This window comes from Lytechinus variegatus, chromosome 12 (genome assembly GCF_018143015.1).
Source record: "Lytechinus variegatus isolate NC3 chromosome 12, Lvar_3.0, whole genome shotgun sequence".
In the NCBI taxonomy this organism is placed as follows: Eukaryota; Metazoa; Echinodermata; class Echinoidea; order Temnopleuroida; family Toxopneustidae; genus Lytechinus; species Lytechinus variegatus.
This window is the reverse complement of record NC_054751.1, coordinates 21,577,485-21,602,310: the sequence shown is the minus strand read 5'-3', so window position 1 is coordinate 21,602,310 and position 24,826 is coordinate 21,577,485. Positions and strand designations below refer to the sequence as shown.

Below are 24,826 nucleotides of genomic sequence, written 5' to 3'. Positions count from 1 at the left end.
ATTTTGTTATATGTTAAATGAGAAATGAGAGGGGATGGGGAAGTAATAAGAACAAGCAAATAATACATTAAAAGGAAATGAGAGTGATAAAGGTTGAAAGAAGCCCGGTCTACATTTTTAAAAAAGTTGAAGAAAGTTTTTTGAGGAGGCGAAGGAGTAGAACAAAAAACAGAATGAGAAGATAAGATGAATAGCGACTAACAAATGGCTTTGTAACTTTTCGAATCCCCCAAACTGCATTAACAAGGCCTATTTGCTTATTTTCTGTCAAGTTCAAGTATCGTCTGTACTGGTGCATAATATTGATTATAAAAAAAGGCATAAACATGTTTACCAGATACGTATCCACACAATCAGTTACATTATATTTTCGTTCCTTTCTTCATAATGTTATTCTGATGAAACCCCTGCCATTTGAACATGATAAGCTACAAGGTCCCCAACTTGTTGTTCACCAAATACTTAGAATCTGTAAATGTGCATGCGGTGATGTAATGATTATGAGTATGATATAATTTTCAGCATCACAGACATAATCGATATAGGCCTAATTATAAGAATTATATTTGATTAGAATAATTCATTTGATGAGTGACTATCTCGTCATCGATAGTCCTTCACAGAGAGGTTTTGCGTCCGCCACCAGCCCTTCCCCGGTTCTACCTCTCCGGATCCTATCAACATGTATTAAGTGATGCATGGGGCATTTATTTATTGATGACCATATTTGTTAATTTTAGATCAAATCACTCATAATGAATGATTTTATATTAGACTAAATGGACATTAGACCAAGTGCAAATTAGACAAATTATCATGACCATATCAGGCCTCTACAAAAAATTTTTTCGTCACTTGCCCTGTTGGGCAAGTGATGAAAAAATTTGCTTGCCCGATAGAAAAAACTGCTTGCCCAATTTTTTAAATAATACCTGTTCACTTATTAATGAATTATTAGTAACATTGTTTAATATTGTATGATTTTTAAGTATTTTTTTTCACTATGCTTAGAATCTTGGGTGTGTGTGTGTGTGTGTGTGTGTGCGTGTGTTTGTGTGGGTGTGACTGTGAGTTGAACTTTGATTTAAATGAATTCAATATCTAATTTCTACTTCGCCTATTCCAGTACAATAACCTGTACTCGGCCATGTAATAAAGGCCCACATACCTTAACTTTTCCTGAAGTTCTTTGAAAACGCAGACTTCTACGAAAATTGCATTTCTCTATGGGGGAGTCTTAATTTGTTGAGAATGTATTCATTAATAACTTAAATATACATGACAATGAAGAAATCATCAAACTTTATTGGAAGTTTTGAATAATATACCCGAAATGTAAACTCTGTCTGAAACAGAAAATCACCATCATTGTGGCCTTTACTGAGCGAATTGTCCCCCAGAGCTCTGGCAGAGAGACAGAGCTCAGACTGGCTAGCTAGTATGCGCACGTGTGTGAGCCTCCCGCCGGCCTTGTAAAATAGATGGAGCTTTGTTTGATGATTTATTGTCTGATATTTACCTCATCCCCTCAAAAAGGGAAACAAATGAATTTTAAGTTATAATTAACAAATACGGCAAGTTATTTTGGATGTTAATAGGCCGTTTTGAAAAGCAAAGCCGAATGACATGACAACTCACCAATGCGAAGTTACTAGACTCTGTGATTTATTTCCTGTGTAGTTCTAATTATTTTATCACAGAATTGTGATATCGGAAGGTGGAAAATGTGCATTAGAAATTGCACATGGTGGTAGTCATAATGGACCCCTATACTACATTCAACTGTTTCCCAGCCATTGCGTTGATTTTTTTCATACCTGGTACCACACCGTACCATGTATGGAAATACGTGGTACAGAAAAAATAACGCAATTTCGGAATTTGAAACGGCGCTACTCCTATTTTTTAAGGCTTATTCATGATTTTGAGTGTGGATTTTGGATGATTTGTGGAAAAACGAGGTACGGTACAGAAAACAAAGACGCAACAACCACTTGCCCGATCGGGCAATTGACTTTGAGAGGTGCTTGCCCGCACGTCATTTTCACTTGCCCCGGGCAATCGGGCAAGCGGGTTTGTCGCGCCCTGACCATATGACAATTAGACAAAATGAAAATTTTACCAATTGATGATTAGCCCAACTGGTCAATAGACCATTGGCTATTAGACCAAGTGTTCATTTGACATTAGACCAAGTGGAGATAAGACTAAATGTAAATTAGACCAAGTGTAATTAAACCACAGTCATTAGACCATATGACAATTAGACGAAATGAAAATTAGCCCAAGTGGAAATCAGTCGAAGTGGAATTAGACCAAGTGGTGTTAAACACACTTGAAAATAGACTAAATGGTTTTAGCCCAACTGCTCATTATATGAATTGGATATAAGACCAAGTGGAAAATAGACGAATTGGATATTAGACCAAGTGAGAATTAGCCCAGCTGGTCATTAGACCAAATGGGAAATGAGAATTAGATGAATTGGATATATCTGAGGAATACTTGATTACTTAATTGATTTAATTCTAAACAATAATGTTTCATTAGAAACATAGGGCTGAGCTCTGAAATTTCAAAATTTGAGGATGGACTAAGGTAGAGTCGCAATGAAAGTGATATAATTTCAAGATAGTGATAAGGGAAATCGGAACCATATTTTTGGCACACAGGCACCATTGCCTTGGAGGATTTACTCTCAGAAAACTGGTTTCATATGGAAGTAGGTCATATGATATTCCAGCAAAAATGACAAGTGTACAATTTATGAATTGAACATGTAGAGGAATATATTGTTGCCCTTAGTTTCTGATATTTCATATTTATTCTACATTCCTGGCGAAGTTTGTTTACCATAAATTACAAGCCCTCATCATCACCTAATAGCCCTATAAAATGCAAGGTATGCCAAAATAGGCTTTTAGCTTTATGCTTATTCCTTTCAATGTCAGGTAGATTAGTCTACATTACTCTGCAAAGTTTAGTTTTGATACTCTGCTCTCAACCACACTTTCACTGAAGTAAAGTCTATCCATTTCACATTGCACTCATGTACACATATCAAAGTATGCACTAAATGATGAAGACTGACAAAAAAAAGGAATGAAATCATGACAAAACTCAACTGTAACCTTGTCATCAGCAAGTTTACATTTCTGAAACAAAATTGCATGAAATGAAAATGCTTAATAAATGGATGAAAATTTAAAGCCCTATTCGCTACAAACAAGAGAAAGAGACAGACAGATTAGGAAGAAGAGAGTAGAGATGAAGAAAAGGGGAGAGAAGAGAGAGAGACAGGGAGAGGAAGGGAGTGAGAGAATAGAGTAATTAAACAGAAAAGGGAAATAGAAAAGGAAAAATATGATTTTGTGACAAAATTTTGACGAAACTTCATGTTTGGGGAAGTAAAGACAGGCAGTAAACACACAAAGATGAAAGATGATATAAACCCAAGACAAGAAAGTAAAATACCATAAAGAGAGAGAAGACAAGCAAAAATGTCTAGATTTCATGGGAAAATAACAAGAATCAGAGCATAACCAGGATGAAAGATTCACAGCTAAATTATCATTCTTGATCTAGAACCTGGGGCATCTGGGGTCTGAAGCCAATACAGAGGTCACTTAGGGTCACCAAAGGGTCATCTGGGGTCATCAGGAGTAGTTAGTCCCCAGGGATATGAGGACAAGGCTTGGGTTGTTGGTCATTGAATATTTGGTGACCAATTAAGATGTTATGGGAAGAAACAAGTGGCCTGAAGCTCTTGATAGAAGGAGTTTAAAGAACTTCTGCAGTTGGCTGAATTACATGTCATGAGAGTATCGGTTTCTTTATTAGGCTTCTTCGGTTACTTTCAATTTTGGTAAGATTTTGTTTCACCTGGACCCCAATTTGATGAGGTTTTGATGGAGCACTTAAGAAAAGGTTTAGTGAAGTTATTCATGAAACAACTAAACTGAGAGGACAGATAGAGATAATTTGGTTTTAAGTTTATGATGATTTGCCTGAACTAGAGTTGGGACACTGAACTTGTGAGATTAAAGCCAAGCACAACAGATGGTGCCAGAAATCTACATGCCTGTATGAACCATTTAATTCCAGGAAAGATCAAATGAAAAGATCACAATTTATTTATATGTAATGTATAGGCTATATATCTGGGGGGGCGCTTCCACTGATTAAGAAATAAGGCCAATTCGTGTTGAAATGTCAATGAACAATCAGTTTGCTAGATATTAGTTTTCAGTCTACATTCTTGATTTTTTTTCTGTTTATTTGAAAATTTGAAATTAATTAATAACTATCTGTTGGAATTCATAAGTTACATGGTGGGTGTTTCAATAAGTTGTATGTAAAGTCAATCATGCCTTTACACACGACTGGAACATGTTCTTAGTTTAGTTCAGCTATATCGAGATATTATTTAGAAAGGGTCAACAGTGCATATAATAAAGTCATCCACAACATATTATGAACAGCTTTATGAAACACCCACCAGCATCTTAATGCTTGTGGGTGGAGATAGAACATAAAAATTTGTATCACAATCTAAGAAGATTCTTCCTTCTGTATAGGTTCTGTATCATATAGAGGGGTGGAAAATTTGTGGTTGAAAATTGTTCTTTTTAATTTGATGCAGATAAAAGTATTTAGGATGAAGGAAGTGACGGAAGAAAGGGAGGAGCTGAAAAAAACGAAGAAATAAGAATCGAACAGGGGAACCTGTACAGGAGCAAAGGTTGCTATGTTCACTAAACAATCTCACATTTCCATGATGACACCTACAGTACACTCACCTCCAAGTATGCCCATTCCGGCATGATCCCTGAGTCTATGCATGAAATGTGATAGCCACAGATGAAAATGGATACTGCTTAAACAATTGTGGCCTAGATTTTGTCCCCCACTATCATGCATAGCACAGAAAACACAGGGACTTTGATTGGATCACACTGATTATCTCTGTTTTCCCAATGTCTCGGCAAAACGGCCTATCATCCCTATAGATGTGATCTATGTTGTGGCTGACTCGACCACAAAACAGTGAATGTTTTGTGTGGTCATATATCAGTAATAAGCTTCAGTTCAAACCTTGGTGCCTTCCTGACTGCAGAGCATTTCTTCAGCAAATCTGTCTGAAGTATACAATCATGTAGTAGGCTTATCACTTGAGACAATTTGACAATATCAACATGTTCCAGGAGTGACAAAACGTCCCATGCAATAATATAGATATATAGACCACTATGAAAAGCACTGTTGTTTCTAGAGGTTCAACGGGACCACAACGTGAATATCCCCGAGGGCTTTGCCCGATGGCATGATCTTGTTACCCGCGAGCCAAAAGAAACAATTATGTCTCTAATATCAATCCAGTCCATATATATTAAATGAACAGAATTAATAAGTTAACTTCTCCAAAATAGTTTAGATCTATGTCAGATCTAAGATTAAACGGAACAGCTATTGTGAACCTAGATCTAAAAATTAGGCCTAGATTCTAGGCCTTACATGTCACATTGGGTCTCGAATATCAAATCAGTGTATACAATATATATTTTATGAACCAAATTAATAATAAGTCTAACTTATCCAAAATAGTCTAGATCTACGTCAGATCTAAGATTAAACGGAACAGCCAACGTTAGATCTAAAACAAAGTAGACCTATCATTACTAGGTCTAGATCTACTCTATGTTAGTCATAACGTCCCCTACCGTAACTAGTCGAACTCACCTTTTGCGAGCATAAAGCGCTAGGCTTGAACAACTTCAACAAGGCTTGAAGATTGATACAACCGTCATGTCCGCAATACGTTCCCTTTAGATTCTCTCCAATAATGTCTTTATTTTTTAACAATACTCAATAAAATATTGGGGATAGAAGCAAAAGTCAAGAATCTGTATCATTCCATCGATATGTCATAACCATTGCGCAAACTTGTACGATAAACGCGTATATGCGCGAGTTGCCTAATTTTTCTTATTAAATCGCGCTGATATTTATGGTATTCACCATCACCACAGAAAGCAACATTTTGCACACAATCATATGGGGATCTCAGCCAGATTTATGCCGTTCATTAAATGGCGGATTAGGGGGCAATGGGCAGAAATCTTGTTAACTATGCCCGTTGCCCTTGGTAACCACCTTAGTTTGTTGTTTTGCAGGTATGGTGAAATACATTACCAGATTTTGACCGATCAGAGGAATGGATTATTCAACATAGTTAAATAGAGAGGTTTATAAAAAATTCTACTATTTTTCTAAAGTTCCAGAAAAGAATAAGTAATGGTCTTTAACCAGAATTTGGCAAAAAAAATTGTCTTACTTTATTTGTATGTTTGATTGATTTTCTTTAAACAGGCTGACTTAACCAAACAACTTTATAAAGAACATATCATAATACCCCGCTTCTGAAGATGTATTCAAAGTTAAACTTTTTCAATGTACCCTCTATCTCTATCTCCTTAATAAGGAACTAACATTAACAATAACACGGACAATATGTTGTTCAGTAGTGAACACCATATCTACGAAGTAGCCATACTTACCTATTCCCTTAAAAGCCATTCGATCGCCACGCTCGAATACACCCGGCAAAAAATTTCTCCTATAAAAGGAGAATAAGTCTGCAATGCAGACTAGAGCCCCGCACGACAAGGAGGGAAACCCCGCCCTATATACTATAAGTATCTTGCGTGCGTGGCTCACTTCCTCTTTCTTAGGCAAACCAACCTCAGATACAGAAAGAGGGGAGGTGGGAGGGTAGCATAGGTAAGTATGGCTACTTCGTAGATATGGTGTTCACTACTGAACAACATAATCTACTTCAGATACGCCATACTTACCTATTCCCTTAAAAGCCAGATTCCCACGGAAACAACTATGGGAGGTGGTCAGGCCAAAGGCCAAAGCCAAGAGGCCCTACAGATCAAATCTATTATACAAGATACTAAAGACAAGCTTGTAAAGTTAAACTCATACCTTGGATTAGCGATGGGAACCGGACAGGGTGGCCCTCGCAAACTTGGATTCATCACCGAGGACATCCGAGAGGTAGCAGGATGTGAATGTATTAGCGTTGGACCAATATGCCGCTTTCATTATATCCTCCATGGGTACGCCCTTGAATAAAGCCCAGGAAGCAGCCAATCCTCTTGTGTCATGGGCTCTAACTTTCTGGTGGACGAGACGGCCCTGTGAGGGGGAATAAAACTAACAAAAAGTTGATCGGAAGCACGAAATTGTTTAGTCTTATCAAGATACCATTTTAATGCTCTTACCGGGCACCAAAACCTATCCTCCCTAATTGAAGAAAAGGAACTTATGGATGGTAGAACAATTTCAAGAGGGAGAGAGGACTCCCGTTGATTCTTGGCAAGAAAACGACCATGAGGAATAAGTCTAACCTTGTTTTTCTCCCAACGAATATGCCCAGGAGCTGTGGTAAGAGCATGGATAGAGCTACGCCTCTGACCAGAAGCCGCTGCCAGAAGGAAAACAGTTTTTATGGTTAAATCCCGCAAAGATGCATTATGCATTGGCTCAAAAGGGGGCTGACTGAGGGAGACTAACACCTGGGGAAGGCTCCAAGCAGGAGCAAGAAGCCTTCTACTGGGTCTGTTAAGAAAGAAGGACTTTAATAACCTTGACAGAAAAATAGAGGAGGAAACAGATTCATCATTGTCAAAGCCTTCATGTAGGACAGCTATGGCAGACCTGTAACCTCGAATAGTATTACATGCCAAATTCTTGTCATACAAAGATATAAAAAATTCAGCAATCTCACCTACAGATGCCTTGCATGGATTAGTCTTAGCCTGCCGACACCATCTAACATAGTGACTGAGTCTGGAGTCGTAGGTTGATTGTGTGGAAGACCGTAAACATTCTGCCGAGAAATTGGCAGCCCGTTCAGAAAGTCCAGCCTTGATTGCTGCTGCCCTGTAATGGGCCACAGTGTGAGCCTCAGTTTGTTGGGCTCGGGGTAGTAGTGCTGGGTCCCTGGTTGACTCAGGATGTCCTGCCTCATCGGTAGAATCACTGGGCTCCCCCACAGAAGGCTGACTATCGTTGAGAACCATGGTCGGCGGGGCCACCAGGGGGCGACTAGTAGTATGGTGGCTCCCTCCTCCTCTACTTTCTGAAGTACCTTGGGGATGATTGCAAATGGAGGAAAAGCATAACCGAAAACATTGTCCCATGGAATTGAGAAGGCGTCCGTCGCCACTGCTATTGGATCCCTGTGCTTGGTGCAGTAAGTAGTGATCTGCTTGTTTAGTGTTGAGGCAAATAGATCTATCTGTGGGTTGCCGAATTGATTGAATATCTCCTTGGCCACAGCCTCGTGGAGCATCCATTCCGAGGGGAGATAGCGTCCCCTCGATAAGAAGTCTGCTATGTGATTCTCCTTTCCTGGAATGTGGGATGCCTTCACCGTGATGTTGCGACTGTCGCACCATGTCAAAATCTCTAGAGTCAGTCTGCAAAGGGTCCTTGACCGAGTTCCCCCTTCTTTGTTGAGATATGTTACCACCGTCTGGTTGTCTGACTTTATCAGGACACACTTTTCCACTATCTCGGATGCAAAGTGTTGGAGGGCTAACTGCACCGCAATCATCTCCAACCTGTTTACGTGAAAATTCAGCTGATGACCAGTCCAGTCCCCCCACACCCTCTTCGAGTCTATGACTGCGCCCCAACCTTGGTTTGAGGCGTCGGTTAGGATGACCACTGATGGAAGGGGACCTCTGAAGGGCTTCCCTGAGGTCAGAGACAAGGGAAGAAGCCACCACTGAATGGCCCCTATTGACTCCGGAGATAGAGGGATGTAGGTTTTCTCGGCGTCCATGGGTGGGCGAAAAAACTTGAGGAGATGTAGCTGGAGTAATCTCATCCTCAGTCTGCAAAGGGGGACTGTATCCACTAAGCTTGCTAAGAGTCCCAGAAAAATCTGCCAAGTCTTCGCAGTCGAGAAACGACTGGACAGGAGTTGCTCCGCGACTGCTCTCGTTCTCTGAACCCGGTGGGGAAGGGGGGCTGCCAGCTGACGCGGGATGTCTATAAATGCTCCAAGGAAATCCGGAGTCTGAGTTGGAGTCAATCTTGATTTTTCCCAGTTTATGAGAAGGCCTAAATTTGTCGTTAACGCGATAGTGACCTTCAAGTGTCTGTGAAGGGATTGTTCTGAGGGGGCGAGGATCAACCAATCGTCGAGATAACAAAAAATTTTTACCCCTCTTCTTCTTAGCTCTGCAGCAATTACCCTGACGAGCCTTGTAAAGATGCGAGGAGCAGAGCGAAGGCCGAAAGGGAGGGCCTGATACTGGTAAGTGTCCCCTCCTATTGCGAAACCTAGGAGATGCTGAGAGGACCTTGCTATTGGAACGTGAAGATACGCGTCGGATAAGTCTATAGATGCCGCCCACTCGTGGGGGCGAAGCAGGGCAGGATCTTGGAGAGGCATTCCATCTTGAATGGCTTGTTTTCGATGAACCTGTTTAGTTTCTTTAGATTCAGGATCATCCTGAATTTTCCGGACCGTTTCCGAATTAGGAAGACATTTGACAAAACAATCTTTCGGCTGGAGGGCACCTTGGAAATTGCACGCTTTCTCTCCAGTTCGTTGATTTCCCTTAAGAGAGCCTCTCTCTTTTCGAGAGAGCGGGGGAGGGCAGAGGTGGTTCTTAGTTGTGCGAACGCGTCCCGATAATCTGGGTCGATCTCGACCCGGTATCCCTCCCGCACTATCCTGAGAATTAGTTTGTCTCTTGTTATGAGGCTCCAATTTTTTGCAAAGAAAATGAGTCTTCCTCCTACGGGGGCTATGGGGGCTTGTAAGTCTGGGGAAAACGGTCCGGCCAAGGAGTCACAAGTGTTTAGGGGGGTACTGAGAACCGCGGGACGATCTGCGTCGACCCCGAAAGGGCTTAGGGGTCCTTTGATTGGTCTGGGGCCTCCTATCCCTGACCTCGCGTTGTGGGGGGGCCTGCTGTTGCTGGTTACTCGGCCCAGAGGCCTGCTGACGTGAGGAGGAACGTTGGCCATAAGAATGTGAAGACAACCTGTACACTGTCTTATCAGCCGTGGAAGAGGCAGAGATGGAAGATTCTAACACTTCCTGAAAACGACCACTGAAAAGGTCATCCCCCCAGGCTGGCAGTCTTTCGAGTAGTCGAGTAGCATTTTTTTCAATCTGAAGTAGGTCAATGACCTGTGAACGTCTTGCTCTCGTGCAAAGTATGGCCGTTCTCGACGCCTGTTCAAACTGGTATTCTGCAATCTTCATAACACACTCCCATATGTCTCTGCGATCCTCTGGGGAGATACCTAGTCTCTCAGATTCCCGAAAGGCTGTCAAAAGATATGTGTGATAGGTTGCTAGGCGCATAGATGCCCTGGCTGCCTGGTCAATAGAGGTCAACTGACTCTCCATACGCTTAAATCTACGTGACCCGAGTGGATTCTGATTAGAGTAGCGCGATCTCTTAGCCCTAGCATCACCAACACAAAAGGCTGCATCTGGGACTGTGGGAGTCTTGAAAGCGTGCTTAAAGTCTCGTTCCCCAAAGCGAAAGTGCTTCTTAACAATTCTGTTGGTAGGACGTAAGTCCCTTCCCCTGTCATTAAGGTAATTCAGGCAGGATGAGAAGGGTTTGTCAAGCTTCACCGCAGCTGAGTTGACAGATTGTCTCCCAAGCTCCGAATCGAGACAGAAAATAGGCTTAGATTCCTCTGAGTCGGTAGTCTCTGCCTTAAGCTGGGGGCAGTATTTCGTAATCAAATCTGCAGCCGAAACAGGCTTGCTTTCTACGCTATCATGGCGAGAGTTGGGGCTGGAAGCAAAAATAGCTGAAGAAAAACCCTCACTAATCACTGAAACCCCCTCCTCCTAACGACCGCTAGCAATGCTCTGTCTCTCTGATCCTGAAGTGGAAAGTTGAGACAGCAAAGAGTCTGCCCATTTTCGCTTTCGGGATGCTATGGGCCGATGGTAGCCATATTCAGAGTTTGAATCATCCTCATTTATATCAATAGAGGGAGCATGACAGGTACTTGGGCTTCTCCCCCGAGTACGGCTTTCAATGTCCCGTAATCCTGGCCGTGGCAGCTTCGCTGGTACTCCATCACGCCTCAGCGGCCCGTCCGGTGTCGGGGCGCATGGGCTGTCGGGCCGAGTTTTGGTCTGCGCCACTGATCTGGTAGGGGCGCTGGTGTCGCCTGCAATCGGCTGATTCGACAAGTTCATACATTTTTGCGCCGCCTGGAACATCTTCATGAACCATGCCGCCGAGGCAATGTCCGTGTCGTCAGGGGGATGAAAACCCGTTTTTACGTCCTTCCCTGATTCCCCCATCTTCGCTTTCTTGGTGACGGGAATCGTCTCGAAATCATCCGAGTCGTCCAAAGAAAACTCGGCCCCCTTCGGTATCTTTCCCAGTAAGGTGACGGACGTCCCGAGGGTTAATTCGTCCGGAGTAGGGGTTTTAGCTGTCTTCCCCTTGGGTTTGGCCTGGGAGGGGGTCTTGACTTTTCCTTTGAGGGGGATTTTGAACCCTGTACCTCGTTTAGACCTGGCTATGTTGGGGGTTTTCTTTCCTCCATCATCTTTCATAGCTCCATCCTCTTTCGTATTGTTCTGGGAAGTGTTATTACTGGCTTGATTGGGGCCCTGACGGGGAGAGTCTTTCGATCCAGTTGTTTGGCTCATTATGGTGGATAATATAGACGTGGGGCCTGAAACGTACCTCCGTCTGGTTATGGCTGTGGGATCGGATGAGGCGTGGGTACCGAGACCTCTGCCTACTTCTGTGATGAGACGTGGGTTCTGAGACCTCTGTCTACTTTTGTAATGAGACGTGGGTTCTGAGACCTCTGTCTACTTTTTGTCATGAGACGTGGGTTCTGAGACCTCTGTCTACTTTTTGTCATGAGACGTGGGTTCTGAGACCTCTGTCTACTTTTGTAATGAGACGTGGGTTCTGAGACCTCTGTCTACTTTTTGTCCTGAGACGTGGGTTCTGAGACCTCTGTCTACTTTTGGGAAAAGTCCTTTACTGTTTGGGTGTATAGAAACTCTAACTGAGCGTAAGCGCCACACAACCGTTAGGTTCGGGCGCCGGCAAAAGAAAGAGGAAGTGAGCCACGCACGCAAGGTACTTATAGTATATAGGGCGGGGTTTCCCTCCTTGTCGTGCGGGGCTCTAGTCTGCGTTGCAGACTTTTTCTCCTTTTATAGGAGAAATTTTTTGCCGGGTGTATTCGAGCGTGGCGATCGAATGGCTTTTAAGGGAATAGGTAAGTATGGCGTATCTGAAGTAGATAAGAAGTAGCGGATCATGACAGTCCCTGAAAAATTTGCATAAAATTAAAGTCATTAACCATCCAAAATGTGCCAAAATCAATCAGGTTGATTGTAAACTGTACACCAAGGGGGCCAGTGCGTAGAGCCATGTGTGGGCTGGAGCAGGTGGCTGTGACACAGAAGGTGGTTTCAGACCGCCTCGAAGTTCATCAGTTCCAGGTATTCTCTGATCGGGAAATTTACCCCGATCAGAAAATACCAGGTATTTTGGTAATGTGAAAGCAAACTATGCGTAATTTCCCCGAAAGAAAATACCCGCTAAATAGTAGGTAGGCTACTTGGCGAAACTAAGAGAACTTTCGCGGGGATTTTTCCAAGGTCGCAGGTATTTTGGCAATGTGAAAGCGATTTTCGGGAACTTTTAGCCCAGCGGCTGCGTGGGTGGCTGCTGAGCTAGTGATTTTGAATCTCGCGCCTTGTCTGCTTATCAGACCATACTGCGCATGCTCGTAACTTAGGGAACTTATCCCGAAGGATATGTTTCAGGGCGGTGTGAATGCAGGAATAATTAATGGGTATTTTTTTAGCATTAAAAAGTTCTCATAATTTAACAGGGATTCTTGTGATCGAGGTGGTTTGAAACCACCTAGAGAGTTATGTCTACCAGAAGGATTTGGTATGGTGGTATGCTGAGACATACTGGGATAACTGCTCAGTCTGTATACATGTACCTCAGGCAACTCCTGTCTCACCGAAAGGTTTGCAATTATGACTACAGCAGTAGCTGGAGAGGTGACTTTGATTTTGAATCTCACACAAATTAGCTCACTACATTGAACAGGATCAGTCAACAGCCCCCTTCCTCATACCAAGTACCCATAAATGCATATCGATGGGCATACCAATACCGATAACACATATCACCTCTTTCCTACATTGCTGGGCCCCCTGACCATATCTTGGGAGAAAACAACCTCTGCTGGTATAAAGGCAGAAGATAAATACAAAGTGAGAAAACTATGGTAAAAAAACCCTCAGCCAGTAAAACTGTCAATGGTTTCCTTATCCTCTTGAGTTGTAACCCCAGGAGCAAAGTGGGATAGATGCAGTGTCCATTTTTGCACGTATACCAGTCGAATACCAGAACAGGAAAGATAGGACTCACTGATTCTGTCCTTTTATCATATTTTCATTTGATATGAAGGTCCATCACATACCAAAATGGCATGAAATGGAGGTAAAAGCACTTTTATCAAGTACCCCAATGACAGAGATGTGAATGGTTGGAAGAAAGAGAGACAGAGGGGGGGGGGACAACAAATATCTAGACCTATTCATTACATTACGGATTAGAGGAAAGAATGTCACCAAACATACAAGCCAAATTCCAGAGTAAATATGATTATTTAGATATTTCAGAAGCAAAATTCCAGGCATTCTCACTCGTTACTATTTTTGCTCACTAGGATAGAAATATCACATCAGGAGAAACTTCCCATATTTATAGTGATACACAGCATTGGTTGCTTAGCCTCAAGAATGTTGGACAAATCAAATTAATGAAATGAAGACAAGAATAAAGGAAAGAAAATGTTATTGCCACTAACTACAATCTCTACTTTTACAGAAACAACTTGGTGTAGTTTCATCTCATCATTCATCACCCTAAATCACATGTCAGTAAGTAAACTCTACACATGACCTCTGACCCTCTTGCCAATGAATGATGGACACTCTTGGCCTATGAAGGGTATTCGAGAAAGAATGTCTAAAATATAAAGTTTTAGATTACAGGACAGACATAAAAGTCATCTTTCATATCAAAACAAACAAAAATACATGTTACTCCCTACCCCACTTCAAAATTCAAAGTAAAACATTAAGAAAGTAAGTTCACTCCAAATCAAAATGGTGTAACTTAGAAACGAAAAGGTTCTGTGAAATTACTCAATTGAGGGATCCTACACTCATTGACTAGCATTTGTATGAATAAAAGTCACACACTAAATTGTCACTATTTTTATATCGTATTAAGATTGAAGGTAAAATTAAGCAGTTTCTGCCATTTGTTTCAATGTACACACATCAAACCATGACATCAAGATCACACTTTTTAGTAGAAAAGTCTGTATTTTTTTCTTCTAAATCTGAATGGATCGAGCAATATAAAATTCCAGAAAGCTGGATTAAAAAATTTGAGATTTTTTTTTTTTTTTGCTCAGCCACTAGTCATGCGTAACCAGGTTAGATTAAGTTGACTTTTACATAAATGTAGGTCCACAAATAATAGTAGAATAACTTGCCATTTTTCTGCTGAAAACCATTCAATTAAAAACTTATGTAACATTTATTTCTGGGGAACTTCCTTTTTGTGTTATATTTACATATAATATGGTGTACTTTTATATTTACTACTTTACACAAAAAAGAAAATAAAATCTCCACTGACAGAACAAGCTTACTGATACAAGCTTTTAACTAGCCTCAGGTGCGTAGCCAGGGGGGTAGGGGGAGGTCACCTTTGCATGGTATTAAAAGAGGAATTATTTGAAATTCCTCAATCTTTTCCCATTTGGGGGGCAATCATAATTTCTTTCAAAAACAATTTTCATTTTTAATTGCAGCAAATTAATTGAATTTGACATCTTCTTTTGATTTGAATTTGATGAGACATCAAAAACTTTGCGGTTCACGCAGGAGGGAGGAGAAACACCCCCCTCCCTCCTAGGGAGCGCACTTCGCGTGCACTTACCGCCCCCTCCAAAATGAAATACTGGCTACGTGGTTGACTAGCATGCACCCAAAACATGTCGTGTAAGCTGTCAAATTATAGCACTAAAAAAAAAATGTGATTGAAAGTGTAGCGAATTACATATCGAAACTTACCAGTGTCGAGAGTAGTATCAGCTCCAACATCTGCATCCTGTGTACTGCATAAGCCACAATCCAGATCTTCCTCATCACCAGGGATAGGTCCTATCTTCCCATTTGTATTTGGATCACTGTTAGCTTCTACTGACACCCCAGCAGTTAATCCTTCTCCTTTGATGTTTTCCGATACAGACACCTTTCCTTTGCTCTTCCCTCTGATTTTCTTGAGCTTACCCCCTATCCTCTTCCTGTATTTTCCTTTCTTGGCAGAAGGGGCCTCATCAATGGCTACCTCTGTACTGACCCCATTGACTTCTACAGTTGGTACAGTAACCTGTGCTTGACCTGATGGAAGGGATTCCTCTATTTTTTCAATTTCAGCAGGAGTCAAAGAATTGTCATTTTCCTTTTCTGTATCTTCTGGTGCAGTTTGACTTGGCATTTCAGATTTGTTAGGAGACAATTTAAAGTTCATTTTGGGAAAATTGATTTTCGGCATTCTAACCTTTTTTGACTTGGCTGGTTTGGAGGTAGATGAGTCGTCTAAAGAAACCTCAGCATCTAGACCGCTATCGTCGACTTCAACTTGTGGGGACACTAACTCTGAAGTTTCAGTTACAGTTTCTATTGTGACATCTTTGCATGGAGCATCCTCGGACATTGCCATGTCTGGCAATGTCTCTGTGACCGCCTGCTTGACTGAAGGAACAACTTCTTCCACAACTTGATCAACTTTTGGAGCTGCATCTATCTCTACCCTAGCATTCTCTGTAATGGCAGTTGTATCAACCGTGCCTTCCACAGATTCAGGAAGATCTGCATTCAGATCAGCAGCCAGAATTAATTTTGGTTCTTCCTTGGTGGATGGCAATTGAACTTCAACTTCAGCTTCTGGACGACCCACTTCCATTGCTACACCTGCTACAACTAATGCAGCCTCTAAAGCAGAAGGAGGATCTCGCTTCATTTCAACTTCATTTTCTGCATCAGCCTTGCCCTCAACATTCACTTCTGCTTTTTCTGAAAGTTCAGTTTCTGATAAAATAACCTCTGGTGTGATTGCCTCTAGTTTGGCTGATCCATCTACTTGACCATTAGGCACAACTACATCAGGAAGCCTAGCATCTACACTTGCAGGTTGCTTCTTCTCAGGCCTGAGATGAAATTTTGGCAAATTAATAGAAGGCATATGAAGTCCCTTCCTCTTTTTCTTTTTCTTCTTTCGTTTTTCTTTTGTATCACTGTCCTCATTGTCTGATGATGAGATGTTGAGATCAGCAATGTTTCCATCAACTTTCAACTCCTGATCTGCACCACCTAATGCAAGATCAAGTACATGATTTGTAGCCCCAGAGCTGACTTCCACATCCGGTGTTGGGACATCTGATTCAATTTCCAATTTACCTTTTCCATCATTATTACTGTCTTTGGTTGCTTCAACCACAACATCTGACTCGACTATTGTGTCATAAGCAATGACTACAGTTCCTGCTGCTGGTAATAAATCTGCTGATACATCTACATCAGGTACTGATGTCTTCTCTTCTTCTTTGCCTTCCATTTTAGGAAGATCAACATTGATATCTGGCACATTACCCACTAATGCATCAGCTTCAATACTTGGTGATTTGACATCAACTTCAGACTTCTTCACCACAGTATCTACGTCAGCACCAACACTAACCTGAGGGATTTCAATTTCACCAGAAATGTTCTGGTTGTCTTTGGCTTCAATATCTACATCTTTGCTGTCTCCTGCCACACTAGGTTCTCCAGATGTATTGACAACCATGCTCAGGTCTTGGGAAGTTGGGGTGTCAACGCTTGCAACGTTAACATCTCCTCCAACTTTAACATCACCCTCAATGTCTGTAGTCTCTAAGGTTCCTTTCTTTCCCTTTGATCGAAACTTGATTGGTGTTCCTTTTATGTTAAGCTTTGGAAGATGCATATTGGGCAAAAAATTTCTTTTCTTGGTTTTCTTTTCTCCACTGATATTGTTTGCATCTTGGACATTTGCCTCTGGTGATTCAACAGGAACATCTTCAGAGGATAATGCGTTTCCTCTTACTTCAATGTCTGGAACACTAGCATCTGTACAAAATGCACCTTCAACATTAGGACTATTAGCGTCTGGGATATTCAATCTAACATCTGGTTTTTCTGGCTGCTCCAAAGTACATTCTCTTTCAATATCTGTAGAAACTTTTTCACAGATGACTGGCAACTCTCCTTCTACACTCACTGGGTTAGTATCAAGTTTTATTTCAGATGAAGAATCTTCAATTGCCAGTGAAAGTGGGCTTGTAGCCCTATCTACATCTGTTGGCTCTGCTTCTGAAATTCCAGATACTTCAACCCCACCAACTGCTCCTTCAACATCTACCTCGGGGGAAGACTCTGCCATTCCTGAGACCTCGGGCATAACAACATCCAAATTAGTCTTAGGAATGTCTGCTTCTGCAGTGATGTCCACAACTTCTATGTCTGCTTTGAGCTCAGTCATCTCTGGCTCTTCCATTTCCTCATTCTTTCTGGGTCTATTAGGTGACAACAGTGAGGAGAATCTTGGCAGAGAGAAATGGAGGCTTGGGAAGTGGAATCTGCTTCTCTTTGATTTCCCAGGAGTTTCATCGATGTCTCCGGCAGCACTTATTTCATGCTCTGTTGCAATGTCTGCAGCAACTTTGGGATCAATGACATCAGATGCCCTTCTAGCCCTCATCTCTTCCCCTGACAGAGGTGATTCCGAAGATGTAGCTGTTGCAACATTAGGTAGGCTTGTTGTGACTTTACCACTAGCACTTAAAGATTTACTATCCTTGGCTTTTGATCTAAATCGTGGGTGTCTGGTCCACTTCTTTCCTGTGAATTTTGGACGAAAATGCATTGTAGGAAGGGATAGTCCTTTCTTTTTAGCTTTGATGCTGGCATCCTGATCAAGAGCAGGTGAAGGTGGTTCTTCAACCGTAACAGACACACTAGGACCTTCCACTCGAGCTTTAATCTCTGGAATATCTACATTAGCAGAGATGCCTTGCTCTTGCACTGATATTTCTTCACTTTCACAAGGAATTTCAACATTAGCTGCAACTTCTGGGACTATTTTCTCAATATTTACTGTATTAGTTGCAACTTCTGGGACTGTTTTATCAATGTTTACTGTTGCATCATTGCTAACTTCAGGAATCAATGACGGCGTATCAACACATGTATTACAGGTATCAATGTCAGTATTTATAGATGCTTTTGGACAATCCGCATCTGTAGAAACAGCTACAGCTGCTACCTCACCAACATGAAGAACTCCTGCATCAAGCACCACCTTGCTACATTCTTGCGCTTCTATTTTGCATTCTGGAATTTCTGCGTTTGGTACCTCTGGATCTATTGATATGTCTCCACTACCAGCATTTATCTCTGCATCCACCTTAGTCAGCAAATCACCTTCAACGTGAAGCGATTCATTTCCTTCAACCTCTGGAACATTTCCACCTTCTTTTTGCATATCTGGTTCGATCACTTTGTCCTTTCCTTCATCAATTCTATTCTCAGAACTTGCTTTAACATCTGCATCCACCCTGTAAGATTTTTTGCTTCCTCCAAATTTGGGCATGTGGAAATTTATGGAGGGTAACTTGAAACGTCCTTTCTTAGGTGTTGTAATCTTAGCATCACTTTGCACCACAGAGGTATCTTCTTTCTTATCTTCCAACCCATCATCTTCTTCTGATGTTCCCTCATTCATCACCACCACAACCTCCTGCTTCTCTGGCTCATCTATAGCAGTATTTGTGTCAACAGAAGGGCTGTTCACTGTGACAGCTTCTGACAGACCAGAGGTATCAACATCAGCATCTAAAGATGGTAACACAGCTGATACATGCACCCCTCTATCAACTTCAGCACTGGGTATTTCTGCCTCTATGACAGCATCACGTATAGGTTGATTGGTTTCGTCAACTTCTGTAACAATATTTAGGGCATCAATCCCAACAGAGACTTCTCCTTCAGCACTACCTGCTACATCATTCATTTTCTCATCAGCAATTTCTTTTTCTTGAACCACACAATCTGGGTCATCAAGTCCATCAGCACTGACTGCAACCTTATCAAGGACAGTAGCTCCAACATTGGCAGTGACACCTACATCAGCAGTGACGCCCACATCAGCAATGACAGCTCCATCAGTTCCAACATCAACATCCAGTCCATCTGTATTCTCGGCTCCATCTCCATCAAGTCGCTCCAGAACTGGTGTATCAGCCTGGGAAGGGACATCCTTGACCTCCTCTTCTTGTGCAATCTCCTGTTTCTTTTTGTCTTTCTTGCCACTCAGGTGCATCTTAGGGAGATGAAACTTAGGCAGATGAAGCTTGAACCTTGGGCTCTTTCCTGGTGATGACACACTTTCAACTTCCTGAGTTTCCTCTCCATCAGTAGCACCTGAAATTAAATAAGCAAAGGGGATGTAATTGAATAATTCCATAATAGTACCGACCAACTTTAAACAATGTAATTATCTGATGTTCCATGCAAAAGATATCTGATTCCAAATTATTAAACTACAATCATTCGGAAAGTCAAAACTTGTTTACTTGTTTACATATCCTTATATGAATCCATCAAGGTTTGTCTGGTATAGGAATCTAAGAGTAATAGATAGTGGCTTAATATATAAATCATACCATTATCAGAAAGCAACTAAAAATTTTGCATATATCAAAGAAAGTCTGGAGACTTCTCTTTATATTTCTTTTTTTTTTCTTTACCCAAGTTTGAAATAAGAGCGTATGTCAAACTTTTCAAAATGGTGATAAAGATGCTTATGATGGTGTCGATGGTGACGATCAGGAAAAGGATCAAGATAATGTGTATACAAATTTTACAATTTCAGTAGTTACCTCATTCATCTAGAAAAAATTACATAATGGTGGATAATCCATACCTTTTTCGCCATCCTTTTCTGTTGTGTCTTCTTTGGCTTCTTCCTTTGCTTCTTTTTTAGTCTCGTCTACCTCTACGGGCTGGACATCTGATCTATCTTCCTCTGACACTTCAAGGAGAGTACTCTCTGTTGGTACTGCTAGGGTTATCTGAGCTGATGGTATATTGATGCCCTGTTCATCCACTTGACTTGGGATATCAGCCTGGAGATCTAGTCCGGATCCATCTTCCTCCTCCTTGCCCTCTGGTGCAGTGTCGGCTAAGACATTCACATCCATCGCCTATAAAATATGAAGAATTGATAAGAATCAGGTAGTGATGATTCCAAAAATGTTGATTCATTCTCTTAGGTACCTTAACATATAATTGGGCCATGTTTAACCGTAGCTTGTAGCGGGAATTAATCCCAGCATCTTTTCCTTTCAATTCCTCTAGATTTCTGGACAGACAAACAATGGGGATCAGGAGAGCAGCTCTATGGACGTAAAATTTGTTAAGGTACCTAAATTTATTTCATGATTGATTTTCTTGGATGCTCTTATTTTCAATAAAGATCTTAATCTATTCAAAGCATAAATGTACAGTCTACATCTATGACAGCAGTTCAAAAGCATTTTAATGATTTTATTTGAACACCTACACTGACTCATAAATACTCAACTTACAGTCTAAAGTCATACCCAATTTTTAGACTAATTCATCACTGTTACATTTCAAATGACTTCAAAGACATGAACTTCCATTCTTCAAACTGATTATCCTTTTATAATAGTTAATTGTTTGAGTGCTTCATCTTAGAGGGAACGTATGAATGTTAAATGGGAAACTATTTCAAGTAAGATCTTACCTGTGAAGCTCTGAGGTTTTGTGCTTTTTCAATTGAAGTGATTGTCTCAGCTATCTGCTCCAAGAGTGCATCAGTGGTAGTAAAATCCTCCCCTGTGCTCTCAAATTCTCGGTTACCTTCTTCATCCTTCACCAGCTCTGCACAGTCTACAAGGACCTTCTCTTCAGGTCTAATATCCACATCAGCAGACCCTTGCATGGTCGCACTGGTCTCTGGTGAGGATACAGCAACATCTGGACCTTCGATGGCCACATCTCGTGAAGCAGTAACACCTACTGTATACAGAGAATACATGGAATAAAACATTTCCAGTTGTTAGAGAAAAGCTTTCTCCTGTACAGTACTGTAACAAAAACTGAGCACACTAAGGAAATCTTATGAAGCAGTCATACAAAATGTGGTGCAAATTTGATTGCAAAAATCATTCCCTGGAATACCTGGAATATTGATGAAATCAACTATTTTTGCCACCTATCCTATAGTAATAAGATTCTGCTTTGCTGAATAAAAGTTAAGTGGGAATAATCTTTCAATTCTGCTTTCATTGGTCCAATAATAATCCTAAGAAATCTTTTAATGGAAATATATGAATCAATTTCAATCATAAACCATGCTCTGCTCTGATCCAATGGGAAACCGTAACACAATTGACTCATTATTTGAAAACCATCAAATTAATAATCCTTGGTTAATTCAATTGTGTCAGACTACAATTCAATTTGGCAGATCCCAATTTTGCATGCCAACAACTTTAAAACGTCAGACGGAATCTACGGAGAGGATATAAAGTGCAATATGAATATATCTAGGGCGGGAATGTAACGCCCCATTTCACCTGAAACCATAGAGGAATCTGGATAACCACAACCAACTTTTTAAGGACAATTTTCTCTTTGGCTCAACTCTTGCAATTCCCCAATGATTTCAAGCCAGATCAGATTTATGAATTCCTTTTGAAATGCTGAAATGTGGAAAGTCAAAACTATTGCTGACAACACAATGTAATCCTAACACCATTCTATCCTTGTTTGGGTTACACAGAGCATTTCTGTGGGAAATATTTCTGATTTCATTTCATTCTCTGAGGCAATCATACCTGGTATTTTATTTAGGGTTCAACCCCACTTTGAAACCTATTGGGAGAAATCAATCTTGCCTGAGAGCTTATTTCTATATTTTGAAAAATGTAACTTGTTAAAATCATTTATATTGGTACAATATTTGTACTTTCGCTTGTTTAGTTTTTTTTCATGCTGGTCTATTTTTAAGAGAGAAATAGTAAAATCATTAATAGTATTACAAAGCCAGAGCAACACACTTAATCAAAACAGAACTTTCATTCGACAAGTCTTGCAAATAGAGTACAGAGTATTATTCTTTTAGTTAAACTATTCTTGTTTCCATATTTTGCTATCAAACTTTTTTGAACCATAATTTAATGAATAGCAATACAATTAATAGTATCAATAGTTTTACATTTTCGTTAATTGAAAATTTCCCCCTCCATCTGGGAAAGACTTCAATCTTTCTGTCACATTTAACTCTGATGACCGAGGGACTTTTTTCTCTACACAACAGCAGATATTATTTCTAGCCATAAGAGTTAAACCAGAGCACTATCAGATTATTTTCTAATAGTGGAATTCACATCAAAATACAGGTAAAAATTTGAACAGCAATATACCATGGATTTCAAAACATGCAGGGCTCGGGAGAGAAAAGATATGTTCAAAGGGAAGAGATGTTTGATGACAAAATATCTGTAGGCAATATTCAAGATCGGGACTTTCACTTACTTGAGGAGTTTGGAATTTTATTTATGACTACCATCATGAAGAAAGAAATAACAATTACATGAATGGGAACAAAGGTATGCAGGATGTTCTCTGAGCTATATGTGACATGAAAGCTTTGAAAAGAAATCCTGAATAAGCACAATCTATCTCAGATCAAGTTTATAAATTTCATGCTTCTTTAAAGGGGCATGATATATTTCTACATACAAATATGCATCAAGTTACAGAACCTTTAACAAAAAAAAGGTCTTTTAGACTTTAAGTCTCATGGAGAGCTAAAAGTGACACAAATATGTAGGCCTACTTGTAGACAGTCAATTTATCTAGAGTTTGATAATAGTCTATTCAAAATTAATGGTTGGTAATTAAAATAGTTTAAATTAATCTTTGCAGCATGGTACCAGAATCCTATTAATCATGCATTAATTAAGGAAAATGAAATGAGATATTTGACATATGTGGAACTAAACCACAATTGATTCTGAGAAATAAAGAAATAACACATAACATTCATATCATGCTTTATGAATGCTGCAAGTTATAACCAGGATTTAACACAGCTATCCTGATCAGTTGCTCGAGCATTCAAGGAATTCTTTCCTCCCATTTAATACACCTGGGTGAAGAGTGGTAAATGTAGATAAACACCCTGCCAAAGGATGCAAACTTGTGCTGGGTTGGCATTCGAACCCCAGACCTTCTTCAAAATCTGCAGATTTGTTGACTGAGCTAAATCTTTTAATCATAATATGTACATTATTCCTTTCGTTCCGAGTCCAGGGCTCCACACTTAACGTTTTTTCTACTGGTCCAACCTCTTCATGTCGGACCGGTAGATCCCCAAATATTCAATTTTTTACTGGTCCAAACCTAAAATTTTCTGGTCCCTCAAAATAAAGAAAAATATAAAAAGAGAGTTGAGTTTATTTTGCTGACTTTAATTGCCTTTATTGCCCTCCCCCCCCCACAACATAGTTCATGAGAGCCATTTCTCATTTTCGGAGAGCCATTTTTATAATTTACAAAAGAGAAAATATCATTTGTATCAGTTTGATATATTTTTTACTGGTCATGTTGGACCAGTAAATCTGGCTATTTCTAAAAAACTACTGGCCTGACTGCTTCCTCTTTAAAACTCACTCAGAGTGTAACAAGAGTGTGAAATTGAACTTCGCAAGGATGACTGCATGCTGCTCAGCCATGCAAATGTTTCTTCATCAGTTCACAGTGCAGTCAAACACTTCAGTGAGAAAAAATAAATAAAAAAAGGATTTCATGGACAGTATGTTTATAAAAAAACATCCTTATAAAATGGGGGGGGGTTAATACATTTAAAAAACATGCCATATCATTTCTAGTTTCCATCTATAGAAATTGCGAACTTGTGAATCCAGTTAGGGTATGGATGTGTCAAGCATACTCCCAATTATGAAAAATCCCAAAATAAAACTGCAAACATCACCTGTAAAAGCGCTATAAATATAACTATTATTATTATCAATAGGACTTTAAACTGTGCGACTTTGAGTTCCTCCCAAATGTTTAGTAATAATGAACTGATACCAGGTTTTGAAATCAAAAGCAAGTCCACATCCCACCTGTAATGGATGCCATAAAATAGTCATCATCAAAACATAACTGAAAAAACAGAACAATTTTAAGTTATTTAATATACTATCAGAACAAATAGGTGATTTATGACAAAATTAGAAACTACACAGGGTCGCAATTTACTTGTTTGAAAGGGTTCCTCAAAATTTTGTGTTCTCAAATGAGCGGGATGAATTTGAACTTTTCTCCATAAATTCCAGATTTATGCTCCCTGTCAAACTGGGCATGTTTATAAGCCACACCCATAATAACAAAAAATAAGCATAACCCTTGCTAGGCTGATAAAACCTCATATCTCAAAATTCAAAAATTTTGAGGGCAGCTTAGAAAAAGCTGTATTTTAGAAATATAGCAATGGTGGCAGTCTCATATTGTCTGAAAATACAAGTAGTCTCCTGATACCTGTGAAGAACTCTTTCAATGAAAAAGAAGGTTGCTACCCAT

The 24,826-nt window shown here is 40.3% G+C and overlaps 1 protein-coding gene across 2 annotated transcripts in view; it reads right to left on the bottom strand.

Moving 5' to 3' along the window:
• Positions 1-15,122: 15,122 nt before the first annotated feature.
• LOC121424809 (neuroblast differentiation-associated protein AHNAK-like) overlaps positions 15,123-24,826 on the bottom strand; it is a 43,950-nt gene continuing 34,246 nt past the window's right edge. Inside the window, exons 4-6 of one of the 2 annotated variants that reach the window (XM_041620598.1) lie at positions 20,976-21,250; positions 20,130-20,409; positions 15,123-19,627 (exon numbers count right to left, since the gene is read on the bottom strand). In XM_041620598.1, coding sequence (XP_041476532.1) covers positions 15,138-19,627; positions 20,130-20,409; positions 20,976-21,250 — 5,045 coding nt within the window. In that variant the 3' untranslated portion in view covers positions 15,123-15,137. The remainder of the gene's footprint in view (positions 19,628-20,129; positions 20,410-20,975; positions 21,251-24,826) is intronic. The other variant, XM_041620599.1, reaches the window with a different exon arrangement.